At 31.1% G+C, this 15,053-nt stretch overlaps 1 protein-coding gene across 1 annotated transcript; it reads left to right on the forward strand.

Annotated features, from left to right (window-relative positions):
- Positions 1 to 3,843: 3,843 nt before the first annotated feature.
- LOC124371278 (methyl-CpG-binding domain protein 2-like) lies at positions 3,844 to 14,375 on the forward strand. Its single transcript, XM_046829617.1, has 2 exons — positions 3,844 to 3,916; positions 14,023 to 14,375. Exons 1-2 carry the CDS (start codon positions 3,844 to 3,846, stop codon positions 14,373 to 14,375), a joined length of 426 nt encoding a protein of 141 aa, XP_046685573.1.
- Positions 14,376 to 15,053: the final 678 nt, after the last annotated feature.

Here is a 15,053-nt window from a genome sequence, read left to right on the forward strand (position 1 = left end):
TTTAATTTTTATATTTTGGTTTCGGTGATTATTTATATTTTATAATTGTAACCTTTTTTTAAATGAATTTTAAAAAGTTATTTAAATTAATTTGTTTAGCAAAGTCAAGAATTGCAGGATTAGGTTTAATTAAATATCACTCTCATCTGCCTTAAATTTAATATTACTCAATAAACTAGATGGCAAAGCATTATAATAGATGGTCTAACGTAAGTGCAAACCACAACACTTTTTATATCTTTTGAAACGAACTTGTTTGTTTCAACTACCGCACTCACGTCAGGGTTATGCTACCTGTATGTAACCCTACTGCCTTGGTCATCCATTACCTTTGATTAGATTAATAAAACTAATGAGCATTTTAATCTATTTTCGTAAACTATATTTTTGTGACAATGTTTTAACCTCTACAAACGGTTGTAGACTGGAGAACTTTTCTACCAGTCATCAACAATACTTTGCATATTTTGCATCATTCAAGATTTCAATGAATAAGATTTCAAAATATGTTATTATTATAATATCAAATAAATATCACATATTTTAGTATATTGTTTTATTTTTACACAATTTAAAATTTAATTTAAACATCATGATATTATTCTAAATTATTTAAATAATTTTTCATCGCACCAACTATTTCACTTTAACTGTGAGTGCTTGTTTTTTAAGTGATATTCCTGACCATAAAATTGCGCTAAAACGAATTGCGCAACAATATTTTTATTTTTCCAAACTGAATTTCAACCAGACACAATTCAAAGATTTGATCATTTAAAAGGGATTTAATAGCCGGAAACATAATTTTTTTTACCTTCATAATGTTTTTTGCTAAAATAATTACACCTCCTCCCGTTATACTATCTCTAGAATAGTGAGCATAAATGTTATAGTTAAGGACATTAAGTCTGTTAATTTCATCTATTTTCATTTTGTGTTCTGTAATAACTAATATGTCTGGTTTTATTTCGTCAATTGTAATTTCTAATGAATCAATTTTGGGAATTAAAGAATTTATGTTTTGGTGAAATATTGTTTATACCAATAGGAGTGTTCTCAACATTATTCATTACCCTAGTAACATCCCTAGTATTGAAATTATCATTAAATGAAGCATTGTGCACAATGCTTTCACAAATTTCTACATATGGATCCTCCATACATATGGGTCCACCATTACTAGAACTAATTTCTAAGCTAACAGTTTTGATATGGTCTTGAAAGTTAACTTCATTGTTTACATGGCTTAATGGTGTTCCTCTAAAAAAAGATTTTGGCTGGAGAGTGAAGGATGTGCTTGAGTCCGTTTGTTTGCATCCACAGCTGGACTTTTCTGATTTTTTGTGGCTTCAGCATAGCTGTCCTCCCCTGGCATTGTTTTGGCTTGTGTTTGGCCGCAAAGATCACTAGCCGATTTTCTATGTTCCTCTGATTCCAGAGAAGGGTCCTTTTTACTATATATTAACTCTTTTAGCTTGATGTTGAACTCATCATGACTTAAACCGTTCCTTAGTACCCTGTAAGATTTTTGAAAGTAGGATGAAATGATTATTTGAGCTCCAGTTTGCTTTCGGAACTCAAGAAGGTTCTTTGCAAAGTTTTCTAGCTGAATCCTGTCCCTCACACATCCTATTGGGGAGCAAATGAGTTTTTTTCAAATTTTTGGCCAAAAAGTATTTAGTCATAAGTTGAAAAGCCTTGTTATAGTTGGTGACCGTAGGTTTATCGAAGAAGTGGTCCTTTGTAATCAAACTGAAGATTGTAAGCTCCATCGGTTGCTTTCTGCTGAGCGAGATGGTCTTCCACACAATGAACCGTTGCAGGTCTCCCAAAGTGTCTTCTGAAAACCACCGCTACGCCAGCACTCATCTGTCTAGGGTCTTCAAAATCTGACGAAATGCTGTGCGCAAATCCAACTCTCTTGTCCCTTGTAGTGTTCTTCAATTAGACACTCCATATTTGTTTCCACAACTTCGATTGAAGGGCTCTTAACTGTTCGTTTTGGGCTAGAGTCCTGGTATACTTTAAGTTTACCATGCCAGATACAAATTTTACGAATGATGAGATGTGCCAACTTCACTTTTCCTTGTTGGTTGAGGTGGAGACCTTGTCTTGTGAAATGGATTCTCTTGAAGTCATCCAGACATAACAAATGTGCATTCTCTACTCTGTAAGCTAGTTCAGCAATGTAGTTGTTTACTTCTCTCAGTCGAATGTTTACTGGGTGCTTAAGAGGGTAGTCGTATCTGGTTGGGATTGTCGTTATAAAGGCAGGCCTAGATTTACTAAGTTGACTGAGTTTAGACTCCAAATCCTTGTATATCTCGGAACAGTTACCCTGAAGACTGTTATTACTTCCACCAACGATTACAACTGGATATTTTTCTTGAGTCATTGCCGAATCAACGACTTGACCAAGAGTTGCATTAGCTCTTACATAGCCGAAAACATTAAACTTACCTCCAGTTATACTTTCAATTTCATTAACAAGGCCCTTCCCTTGGCTGTCTGAGCAAATAGTTAAATTTGTTTTGGGGTACATTACCACACATTTTCTTGAAAATACTTTTTTATGATTTTGAGTCTTTGTTATGCAATTTTTACCATTAAGTACTTTTTTTTAAGTCCTGGGCTTTTGGAAATTTTTGAAGTTGGCTGTATCTGATTCTTTTTGTGCACTGAGGTTACTTTCAGATTTAGATGGTCTTAGTAAATCGTAACGATTGCTTTTGGGTAACTGAAATTTGGCTGGGCCTCGCTGCTTTTGTCCATAATGCCGTGAGGATGCCACTTTGAACCATTGACTGTCGCCTCCCTGCCTTCTTTCTCCCTTCTCTAACACATTGGTTGTGTATTGTCCCTCTTCATGACGTTTTCCAGGCTTTTTGATCATTAAATCATATAGTTCTTCTTTTGTAATTTGTAAAGAGCTGTATAATACATACGCAATTAATGATCTTTTGGTTATTACTTCTTTTGCGGTAATAGTGGCATTTTGCAAAAGGCCGAAGTTCAAAGCTGAATCCATGGTGATGTCTTGAACTAGGGATTCCACATTCCAACATACAAAGACCCCGTAGTCAAAGCCATTCGACTGCTGAGGGCTCTTAAGTGACACAAACTCGGAGGTTTCTATGTCAAGACCCAAGTGACTTGCTAGTTTCTGTGCTACAATTTTCGCTGCCGGTAGGTTAAAGGTTTTTCACTGAATCCAGGTAGAAAAACTTGTTAGCTGCACGATCGTAAACTAATGTGCTCCAATGCGTCCCATGGCCAACTGTGTACAGATCCTCTGAATCATCTACTGGCATAATAACCACGTTCTTGGATTTCAAGTCGTGATGTTCCGTTAAGAAAGAAGAATCTGTCAGATTTTTTAAGCCGTGTACAATCAATGGGTTGAGAATAATACAGGATTTTTTTGAAGAAACCTGTTATTCAAAATTTCTAGGTACGGTTGTATTGTAAGATCAGTGAGGTATTTTTTACTTAATAGCTCTTTTGCACGATCAAGGTTATTTTTCTCCGTTGTATGAGTCAGGAGTTCTGTTGTTAGATCACGCGCAGCCTCCTCTGCATCACTTTAGTTTGATTGGGATTCTTGTGGAGTTATGCAGGAATCTGTTACACTTTCAGTTCCATCTAAACTCTCAATTGGAGTGGTGATTGACGTTTCACTGTTAGGGCTTTGACTTGTAGAGCTTTCAGCAGATGACATGGTGCGACCCTTCTTTTTCGCACCAGCTGAAAAATTAAAAGCGTTAACATCCAGTTTCAGACCCTTTTTCCGTATGTACTTCTCTAGATCGCCTTTGCTGCTTACAGTTTTTTCCTCCTGGTGATATGTACGAGACGTCAATTCTCCCTGCTGTTAACCCGGATGGGCGCTTCTTTTCCACCCGTTCCCAGCCTGGTGGTACATTACATGACAAGCTGTCTGAGGGAGAAGCAATTTACAATTTTTGTTTTATTTTTAATATCATTAATAACTAAAATCAAAATAAAATATATTTAAAAATAATACAATGAAATTAAAATACAACTTCACTCAAGACACAAGAAAAAATATTTTGTCAAAAGATAACTAAAAAATGGCTTATATTTAAGTGAAAAAAATATTTCAACTAAGTTTTAGAGTAAAATTAGTTTACAGTTTTAAGTTCATTAATATTAAGAATCAAATTGTAATATATTATTAACAGTTTTAAACTATGAAACTATATTTACAAATTATATTTTACAGTAATTTTTTATTACCGTAAAAAAAACCAATCAAATCTTTTTATCTAAAATTTAATTACTATTTACAGTTTTATATGTTTATAATATATGTTTATATTATAAATTTTTAGAAAATAATTAAAAAGCAAATTGAAATATTCTTTAATATAATTATTCTACTTAGTTTATGCCAAGTCAAATATTTAAATTAGTGACAAATTGACTGTGATTTAAATAAATAGAGTACAACTACCAGCTAGTAATCTACAAAGAACAACAATGATTTGGAGAAAGAGTCTGTCAAAGCTATTAGAGATAAGCTGCAAACTGGTGAACAATGTTGTAGATAAGAAGCCTGCAGGTGTCTGGAACAGGTTGTCTGTATGACGTCACAAAGCTGGTAGTCAGTTTGAATCCGGCAGTGCCACTGGTTTATAATAAAATATGTTTTAATTTAAGTTTTGAGATTTAAAAAATAGTTTTTAAGTAGCTTTTGTAATCAAAAGATTTTTTTTAATGTAATTTTCTCTGTGTGACTATGATTTAATGCCAATTAAAGTGAATTAAGCACTTCTCTTCCACATCATGTTTTAGTGCTTTCCCTTGAGTGAGTAAACTTCAAATAGATAATTCCTAATTAATAACTATTCAGTCAATGAAATTTACTACTTACATATTATATTAAATGTTAATATACAAAATTTTTTGTTTTTATTATGATGACCTTAAATATTCTCGAACTCACAAGATTTAAGTAGATACTGGTGGAAATTAAAACTGCACCTTTTTAGAAATATTCAGGTTTATTAAATTAATCCAAATTTCAATTATTAACCTTGTATTCCACCAATGAAATGTTTTTGCACAATAGTTTTAAAAATTACTACTTCCTTAGGCAAGGCACTTTCGATTTAACATGGACTCACTGTCCTCCAAATACGTGTGTATAAAATATAAAATAAAATAATAATCTTGAATAAATTTGTATGAAATAAAATAAATAGGCTTCTTCTCAAAACTAATAAAATAAAAATTATAAACTTCTTTAAAATAAAATTCTCAAACAAATCTAAACAGTTCTCAACAGGAATTTTTCACAAGTTCCTACAGGATATGGTGCAGCACCTGCAGCTCTTAATTTTAACTAGAATCCCTATAATTTCAATTAAATTTTTACGTTTGACTTTAAATAAATAACTCCTTTACAATTTAGATATATATTTGTCCACACTCAACAGAATTTGATCGTTAATTTCAAAATTTCAATTCCAATTTCAAATTAATTCACTTCTTAAATTTTCAAATTTCAAATTTAGAAAAATTTAATAATTCAGTCAAAAGTACTTAGCTCTTTGGTTGTGAAGGTTTTGGAGTTCGGTATTAAAATAATCTATACCGACGGATCCTACGCCCGACACTACTTTTAAACTCGCACTAAAGACTTTACTCTATCGCTTCTCAACTCGGAATGGGAGGAGAGCGTGTTTTCTCGGCCTGCACCGACTACGCTCCTGTTCCTGCAGGCCTGTTTGAATCTCTCTCAACGCAGGTTCGCCGCCTAACAAAAGATTGAGTCCACTGTAGACTATTGTTTGGCAATCACTGCCATCAAGTCAGGTCTAGACCAGATTCCAAGCGCGTCGTGCCTGCCGCTGGATTACAATATAAATTTACTATTTTTTATTCCCTATCCATTTACAATTCTAAAATAAAATTTTATTTATTAATTTTTTTATTTTTATCTAAAGTATACCATGTAATTGGTATACATATGTAGTTACAAATTAGTTTCACTTATTTAAATAACACTTCTATTTTGAATACCACTGATTTACAAGTAAATTTAAGTTTAACAGCTTAAAATTGTATCACTGTTTCATGTTAATTCATGGATGGTGTAGTTCCATCCACGGAATGATAATAAATAATATAAGGGTAATAAGGAATTATAAGGATGTGACCCTTTACAGGACTTCTGTATATTAAATTTTGGTAAGATTTCCGTTTATCAGCAAATCTATACTATACGTTAGATATTAAATATGTTAAAATAGTAAACTTTACACATGAGTATGAGTTTCGATTACTTTAAATATTTCAAAACTATTTGTATTGAAAAAGTTAAACTAGTTTTTATTTGAGCGTAACTTGATTGTAAACGTTAATTTGGAAAACCTGCACGTCCTTCATATTGTTTATTTTCATATGCCACTATATGAAACATTATTTTTCTAACAATAACTAAAAAAAAAAAAAATATTTTACATAAAATTATTTATTTGTACTATTTTACATATATTATATGAATCCATCGTTAAAAGTACTTTAAAAGGCTTATGTTAAATTGGATGAGTTAAGGTAGGGCACATAACATGAACGAAGTATTAAGTAACAATGAACTGTTTACTATAAGTGCTGACTCCGCTTAACTGCGATAGCCCAAACAATGTGCTGCTGCTGCTGATGATGATAATGCTGAGAAATGCAGATTTCATAATTAGTAGGAAGCGTGTTTGCAGGCTCATTCAGGATTAGTAAATAAAAACAGTTCTTTGTTGCAGATCAAAAGATCCCTCATAATATTGTCGGTTTTGTGTAGCCAGGTTTTGAAATATCAGGATTCTACTGTTATTGTTCTACTTTCAGACATACGTTTAAAGCGATGTTATGATTCCAATTAAAATATTTCGTATGAACAGGCATTTTGTACGCAAAGGAAAAAGATATATTTAATAGAATTAATAGTACAATAAAACTCTTGAAGACTACTCTATTGGGAAATTTGCGATCAGCATACGTAGTAGTTGTTTTTACAACATAGGTTTAAAATATTGCACCAACACATGTTATTTCTTTAAATAAAATTATTTAATATGAAATCTTTGACCAGAAGATATATACTTACAAAGAAATTATCATTATTTGTTTCCCATAATTGATTGTTAAAGTATAACATCATGTTCATGGGCAATAATGTAAGGATTCGTTTTTTGTTATAGATTGTTAAAGGTTCATCACGTGAACAGTTATATACACACGAAAACATGACACCACAGTATAGGCTACATCCATGTTTTATACTAAATATTTTACCTCATTATTAACTACGAATAGTCTGTTGTGATGAACTTTAAAATTATACTCTATTAGTTTATAGCCATAAAAATGACACTAAGGAATAGGTTTATGTAAATAAACCTAGGCAATGTTACATGTACCTATATTAGGCAATCAAAGATTTATACATGATTATTTTATATATTCAGAATTATATACGTGGAAGGATAGATAAAGTGTACTTTTTTTGGAACTTTAGTATTCGATAGGAAACCTAACTGAGACCTATTAATAAAACACACACACACACACACACACACACACACACACACACACACACACACACACACACACACACACACACACACACACACTAGAAAAGAAGACTGTTTTGTTTCTAATCTAGTAACAGCTTATCATTCTGTGAAATAAACAATAGCACCCTATACAAACACGTATAGATTTTGAGCGTAATATATGATTCATAGATATGTCTAGCGCAACGAGATCCGTTAAAGTTTCGTCGGTATTCAACAAAAGTAAAACTTTTTTATAACGTTGCTAATAAATTTTATGAAGCTTTATTGCAAAAAATGTTCATAAAGTTTCAAGATCGAGCCTGTTACAAACCATAAGATCATACAGTTGAATCGTTATTAGTAAATATGTTTATAAGCGTATCTTGTTTAGATTTTCACCATCAACATATTATGCTTGTAATACTGTTTTCTATTTGAATGTCCTAAAATTATGGAGGATTTATAGATTTTAATTTGTTACTTGTATTTAAAATAATTAAATCTGATGAGCTATGTTATCGTAAGTAAAACATATAATAACATATTCACTTAAAAAATTCTATTTCTTGCTCCCAATAATTGTCTGTGCATGATTACGTCTTAAAAATGTTTAAATCTATATTTATTGTCGCTCATATTCATAAAGTACCACAGCAAGAAACGTAATGTATAAAAAGTTGAGGTTTTGTTACAGATATTTTCTGCAGTAACTTCAAAAAGAGATTGAATTTCCGCTTCAAGGCTTTTTAAAGGGACAGATATTATCTCGTGGTGGAGGAAGATTCAAAATATATGAAGTCTCCTTGTACCTCCTCAAACCGATACAAGACGCTCTGTCTCTATTTTTATGCTTTAATACTTGATATACACAACATTATCATAAACTATAATACTGAAGCAATAGTTGAAAAAATGTCTCTAGTTAGTGATATATTATACACTTCGTGCTACCTTCAATCTCGTAGGCCTATATAATTTACAAATTTTAATTATTATATCTAGAGATATACCTATCCCCTTAGATTCTCGTTTACGAACTAAAACTTTCGTATAATTATATGTATTTCTAATACAAATATTACAAAACTTATAGTTTTTCATATATTAATAACTTTTAATATAAAGTATACCACGATAAATAAAGCTATAGTTTCATATTGTGATGTTTATATTTTAGTATAGGTTTTCCACAATATTTTATGATTAATTCTTTTTCAAGGTATTCACTTTTTATTTTAATTGATATTAATGTTACTTAGCAAGTACAATATAATAATTAATTATATGTTTGATCCAATGTATTATGACACTGATACTGCCACAAAAAGCCAGTAAGCATTCTTAGTTAATCCCTCTCCCACTTGATGTACATTCCTTCACATACAGTTAATTTGGTTATCATTGCAACCCTTTCTAAATTATTTAACGTAACATGTTCGGTTTACGTACTCACACTTACAACAGTGCTATGCTACCTGCGACCACTCTGCGTATTACCGATGCTTCGATCAGTGAACTTCAAGCGCCGAACATTACTTGGATACATTATTTTTCCGAAACAGTCTATTAAACTCTACAACCATTACACGTGTCCAATTTTCATTGTTTTAATTACAGTTAATACTAAAGAATACTGTTTTTCATTACAGTTAACGTAACTTATCTTTATACGTACCACATGCGATAACACCTTTTTTAAACGAAGTTTAATGAATAATCAAAAATTTTAGAAATAAGTTATTGGAATATACATTAATTTATATTTTGGTCATATTACTAGGAACTCACTTTGTTATTATTTTATTTTATTTTTACAACGAATAATATTATTTAGCTGAGTACACAATCTTTCAATAAGTGTCCACATGACGTATTGTTTTATAATTTTTTTATATAAAAATAATTATTTCTGGCCATTAAAGATAGTATTGCTTAAACATAGTTAATCAAAATTACGAAAAAATATTTAAATTCGAATGCTTTTTGATACAATAGTAGAAAACTTTTGTAAATCTCTACACAATATCGTGTAGTTTTTTCTAAAGTCTACGTAAAAGTGTTCACGCTTGTTGGTTAAAACGCATGCAAAGTTAGTGAGATAGCAGCATGATACTTGAATGGGTAACAACATCAGAATGAACACTTTCTGATTATACAAGAACCTCTTTTCCAATTATCGCAGCATTCTTCCACTGCATAGCAACGCAGATAATTACTACTCCAAAGTGTTTGCTGTCTCAGCGAATTCTTTTCCTCTAAAAGCGGTTGCTCCACCGAGTATCTTTCTCGTTAGGAACATTGATTGCGTCAGCTAACAAGTCTACTTATCGCAATGTTGTTTGTACATTATTGACTAGCAGCCTCTATCTCTTGAAAGGGAAATTACATTTTAAGACCAAACTCTACAATTCTATTTCATATAAGCCTACGAAGGTAGCATAGCACTGTTGTAAGTGTGAGTACGTAAACCGAACATGTTACGTTAAATAATTTAGAAAGGGTTGCAATGATAACCAAATTAACTGTATGTGAAGGAATGTACATCAAGTGGGAGAGGGATTAACTAAGAATGCTTACTGGCTTTTTGTGGCAGTATCAGTGTCATAATACATTGGATCAAACATATAATTAATTATTATATTGTACTTGCTAAGTAACATTAATATCAATTAAAATAAAAAGTGAATACCTTGAAAAAGAAATTAATCATAAAATATTGTGGAAAACCTATACTAAAATATAAACATCACAATATGAAACTATAGCTTTATTTATCGTGGTATACTTTTATATTAAAAGTTATTAATATATGAAAAACTATAAGTTTTGTAATATTTGTATTAGAAATACATATAATTATACGAAAGTTTTAGTTCGTAAACGAGAATCTAAGGGGATAGGTATATCTCTAGATATAATAATTAAAATTTGTAAATTATATAGGCCTACGAGATTGAAGGTAGCACGAAGTGTATAATATATCACTAACTAGAGACATTTTTTTCAACTATTGCTTCAGTATTATAAGTTTATGATAATGTTGTGTATATCAAGTATTAAAGCATAAAAATAGAGACAGAGCGTCTTGTATCGGTTTGAGGAGGTACAAGGAGACTTCATATTTTGAATCTTCCTCCACCACGAGATAATATCTGTCCCTTTAAAAAGCCTTGAAGCGGAAATTCAATCTCTTTTTGAAGTTACTGCAGAAAATATCTGTAACAAAACCTCAACTTTTTATACATTACGTTTCTTGCTGTGGTACTTTATGAATATGAGCGACAATAAATATAGATTTAAACATTTTTAAGACGTAATCATGCACAGACAATTATTGGGAAGCAAGAAATAGAATTTTTTAAGTGAATATGTTATTATATGTTTTACTTACGATAACATAGCTCATCAGATTTAATTATTTTAAATACAAGTAACAAATTAAAATCTATAAATCCTCCATAATTTTAGGACATTCAAATAGAAAACAGTATTACAAGCATAATATGTTGATGGTGAAAATTTAAAAACAAGATACGCTTATAAACATATTTACTAATAACGATTCAACTGTATGATCTTATGGTTTGTAACAGGCTCGATCTTGAAACTTTATGAACATTTTTGTAATAAAGCTTCATAAAATTTATTAGCAACGTTATAAAAAAGTTTTTACTTTTGTTGAATACCGACGAAACTTTAACGGATCTCGTTGCGCTAGACATATCTATGAATCATATATTACGCTCAAAATCTATACGTGTTTGTATAGGGTGCTATTTGTTTATTTCACAGAATGATAAGCTGTTACTAGATTAGAACAAAACAGTCTTCTTTTCTAGTGTGTGTGTGTGGTGTGTGTGTGTGTGTGTGTGTTGTGTGTGTGTGGTGTGTGTGTGTGTGTGTTTTATTAATAGGTCTCAGTTAGGTTTCCTATCGAATACTAAAGTTCCAAAAAAAAGTACACTTTATCTATCCTTCCACGTATATAATTCTGAAATATATAAAATAATCATGTATAAATCTTTGATTGCCTAATATAGGTACATGTAACATTGCCTAGGTTTATTTACATAAACCTATTCCTTAGTGTCATTTTTATGGCTATAAACTAATAGAGTATAATTTTAAAGTTCATCACAACAACAGACTATTCGTAGTTAATAATGAGGTAAAATATTTTAGTATAAAAACTGGATGTAGCCCTATACTGTGGTGTCATGTTTTCGTGTGTATAAACTGTTCACGTGATGAAAACCTTTAACAATCTATAACAAAAACGAATCCTTACATTATTGCCCCATGATGAACATGATGTTATACTTTAACAATCAATTATGGGAAACAAAATTAATGATAATTTCTTTGTAAGTATATATCTTCTGGTCAAAGATTTCATATTAAATAATTTTATTAAAGAAATAACATGTGTTGGTGCAATATTTTAAACCTATGTTGTAAAAACAAACTACTACGTATGCTGATCGCAAATTTCCCAATAGAGTAGTCTTCAAGAGTTTTATTGTACTATTAATTCTATTAAATATATCTTTTTCCTTTGCGTACAAAATGCCTGTTCATACGAAATATTTTAATTGGAATCATAACATCGCTTTAAACGTATGTCTGAAAGTAGAACAATAACAGTAGAATCCTGATATTTCAAAACCTGGCTACACAAAACCGACAATATTATGAGGGATCTTTTGATCTGCAACAAAGAAACTGTTTTTTATTTACTAATCCTGAATGAGCCTGCAAACACGCTTCCTACTAATTATGAAATCTGCATTTCTCAGCATTATCATCATCAGCAGCAGCAGCACATTGTTTGGGCTATCGCAGTTAAGCGGAGTCAGCACTTATAGTAAACAGTTCATTGTTACTTAATACTTCGTTCATGTTATGTGCCCTACCTTAACTCATCCAATTTAACATAAGCCTTTTAAAGTACTTTTAACGATGGATTCATATAATATATGTAAAATAGTACAAATAAATAATTTTATGTAAAATATTTTTTTTTTTAGTTATTGTTAGAAAATAATGTTTCATATAGTGGCATATGAAAATAAACAATATGAAGGACGTGCAGGTTTTCCAAATTAACGTTTACAATCAAGTTACGCTCAAAATAAAAAACTAGTTTAACTTTTTCAATACAAATAGTTTTGAAATATTTAAAGTAATCGAAACTCATACTCATGTGTAAAGTTTACTATTTTAACATATTTAATATCTAACGTATAATATAGATTTGCTGATAAAAGAAATCTTACCAAAATTTAATATACAGAAGTCCTGTAAAGGGTCACATCCTTATAATTCCTTATTACCCTTATATTATTTATTATCATTCCGTGGATGGAACTACACCATCCATGAATTAACATGAAACAGTGATACAATTTTAAGCTGTTAAACTTAAATTTACTTGTAAATCAGTGGTATTCAAAGTAGAAGTGTTATTTAAATAAGTGAAACTAATTTGTAACTACATATGTAAGTAGTAAATTTCATTGACTGAATAGTTATTAATTAGGAATTATCTATTTTGAAGTTTACTCACTCAAGGGAAAGCACTAAAACATGATGTGGAAGAGAAGTGCTTAATTCACTTTAATTGGCATTAAATCATAGTCACACAGAGAAAATTACATTAAAAAAAATCTTTTGATTACAAAAGCTACTTAAAAACTATTTTTTAAAATCTCAAAACTTAAATTAAAACATATTTTATTATAAACCAGTGGCACTGCCGGATTCAAACTGACTACCAGCCTTGTGACGTCATACAGACAACCTGTTCCAGACACCTGCAGGCTTCTTATCTACAACATTGTTCACCAGTTTGCAGCTTATCTCTAATAGCTTTGACAGACTCTTTCTCCAAATCATTGTTGTTCTTTGTAGATTACTAGCTGGTAGTTGTACTCTATTTATTTAAATCACAGTCAATTTGTCACTAATTTAAATATTTGACTTGGCATAAACTAAGTAGAATAATTATATTAAAGAATATTTCAATTTGCTTTTTTAATTATTTTCTAAAAATTTATAATATAAACATATATTATAAACATATAAAACTGTAAATAGTAATTAAATTTTAGATAAAAAGATTTGATTGGTTTTTTTACGGTAATAAAAAATTACTGTAAAATATAATTTGTAAATATAGTTTCATAGTTTAAAACTGTTAATAATATATTACAATTTGATTCTTAATATTAATGAACTTAAAAACTGTAAACTAATTTTTACTCTAAAACTTAGTTGAAATATTTTTTCACTTAAATATAAGCCATTTTTTAGTTATCTTTTGACAAAATATTTTTTCTTGTGTCTTGAGTAAAGTTGTATTTTATTTTTAAATATATTTTATTTTGATTTTAGTTATTAATGATATTAAAAATAAAACAAAAATTGTAAATTGCTTCTCCCTCAGACAGCTTGTCATGTAATGTACCACCAGGCTGGGAACGGGTGGAAAAGAAGCGCCCATCCGGGTTAACAGCAGGGAGAATTGACGTCTCGTACATATCACCAGGAGGAAAAACTGTAAGCAGCAAAGGCGATCTAGAGAAGTACATACGGAAAAAGGGTCTGAAACTGGATGTTAACGCTTTTAATTTTTCAGCTGGTGCGAAAAAGAAGGGTCGCACCATGTCATCTGCTGAAAGCTCTACAAGTCAAAGCCCTAACAGTGAAACGTCAATCACCACTCCAATTGAGAGTTTAGATGGAACTGAAAGTGTAACAGATTCCTGCATAACTCCACAAGAATCCCAATCAAACTAAAGTGATGCAGAGGAGGCTGCGCGTGATCTAACAACAGAACTCCTGACTCATACAACGGAGAAAAATAACCTTGATCGTGCAAAAGAGCTATTAAGTAAAAAAATACCTCACTGATCTTACAATACAACCGTACCTAGAAATTTTGAATAACAGGTTTCTTCAAAAAAATCCTGTATTATTCTCAACCCATTGATTGTACACGGCTTAAAAAATCTGACAGATTCTTCTTTCTTAACGGAACATCACGACTTGAAATCCAAGAACGTGGTTATTATGCCAGTAGATGATTCAGAGGATCTGTACACAGTTGGCCATGGGACGCATTGGAGCACATTAGTTTACGATCGTGCAGCTAACAAGTTTTTCTACCTGGATTCAGTGAAAAACCTTAACCTACCGGCAGCGAAAATTGTAGCACAGAAACTAGCAAGTCACTTGGGTCTTGACATAGAAACCTCCGAGTTTGTGTCACTTAAGAGCCCTCAGCAGTCGAATGGCTTTGACTACGGGGTCTTTGTATGTTGGAATGTGGAATCCCTAGTTCAAGACATCACCATGGATTCAGCTTTGAACTTCGGCCTTTTGCAAAATGCCACTATTACCGCAAAAGAAGTAATAACCAAAAGATCATTAATTGCGTATGTATTATACAGCTCTTTACAAATTACAAAAGAAGAA

The sequence above is a fragment of the Homalodisca vitripennis genome, unplaced genomic scaffold (genome assembly GCF_021130785.1).
Source record: "Homalodisca vitripennis isolate AUS2020 unplaced genomic scaffold, UT_GWSS_2.1 ScUCBcl_1215;HRSCAF=4558, whole genome shotgun sequence".
NCBI lineage: Eukaryota > Metazoa > Arthropoda > Insecta > Hemiptera > Cicadellidae > Homalodisca > Homalodisca vitripennis.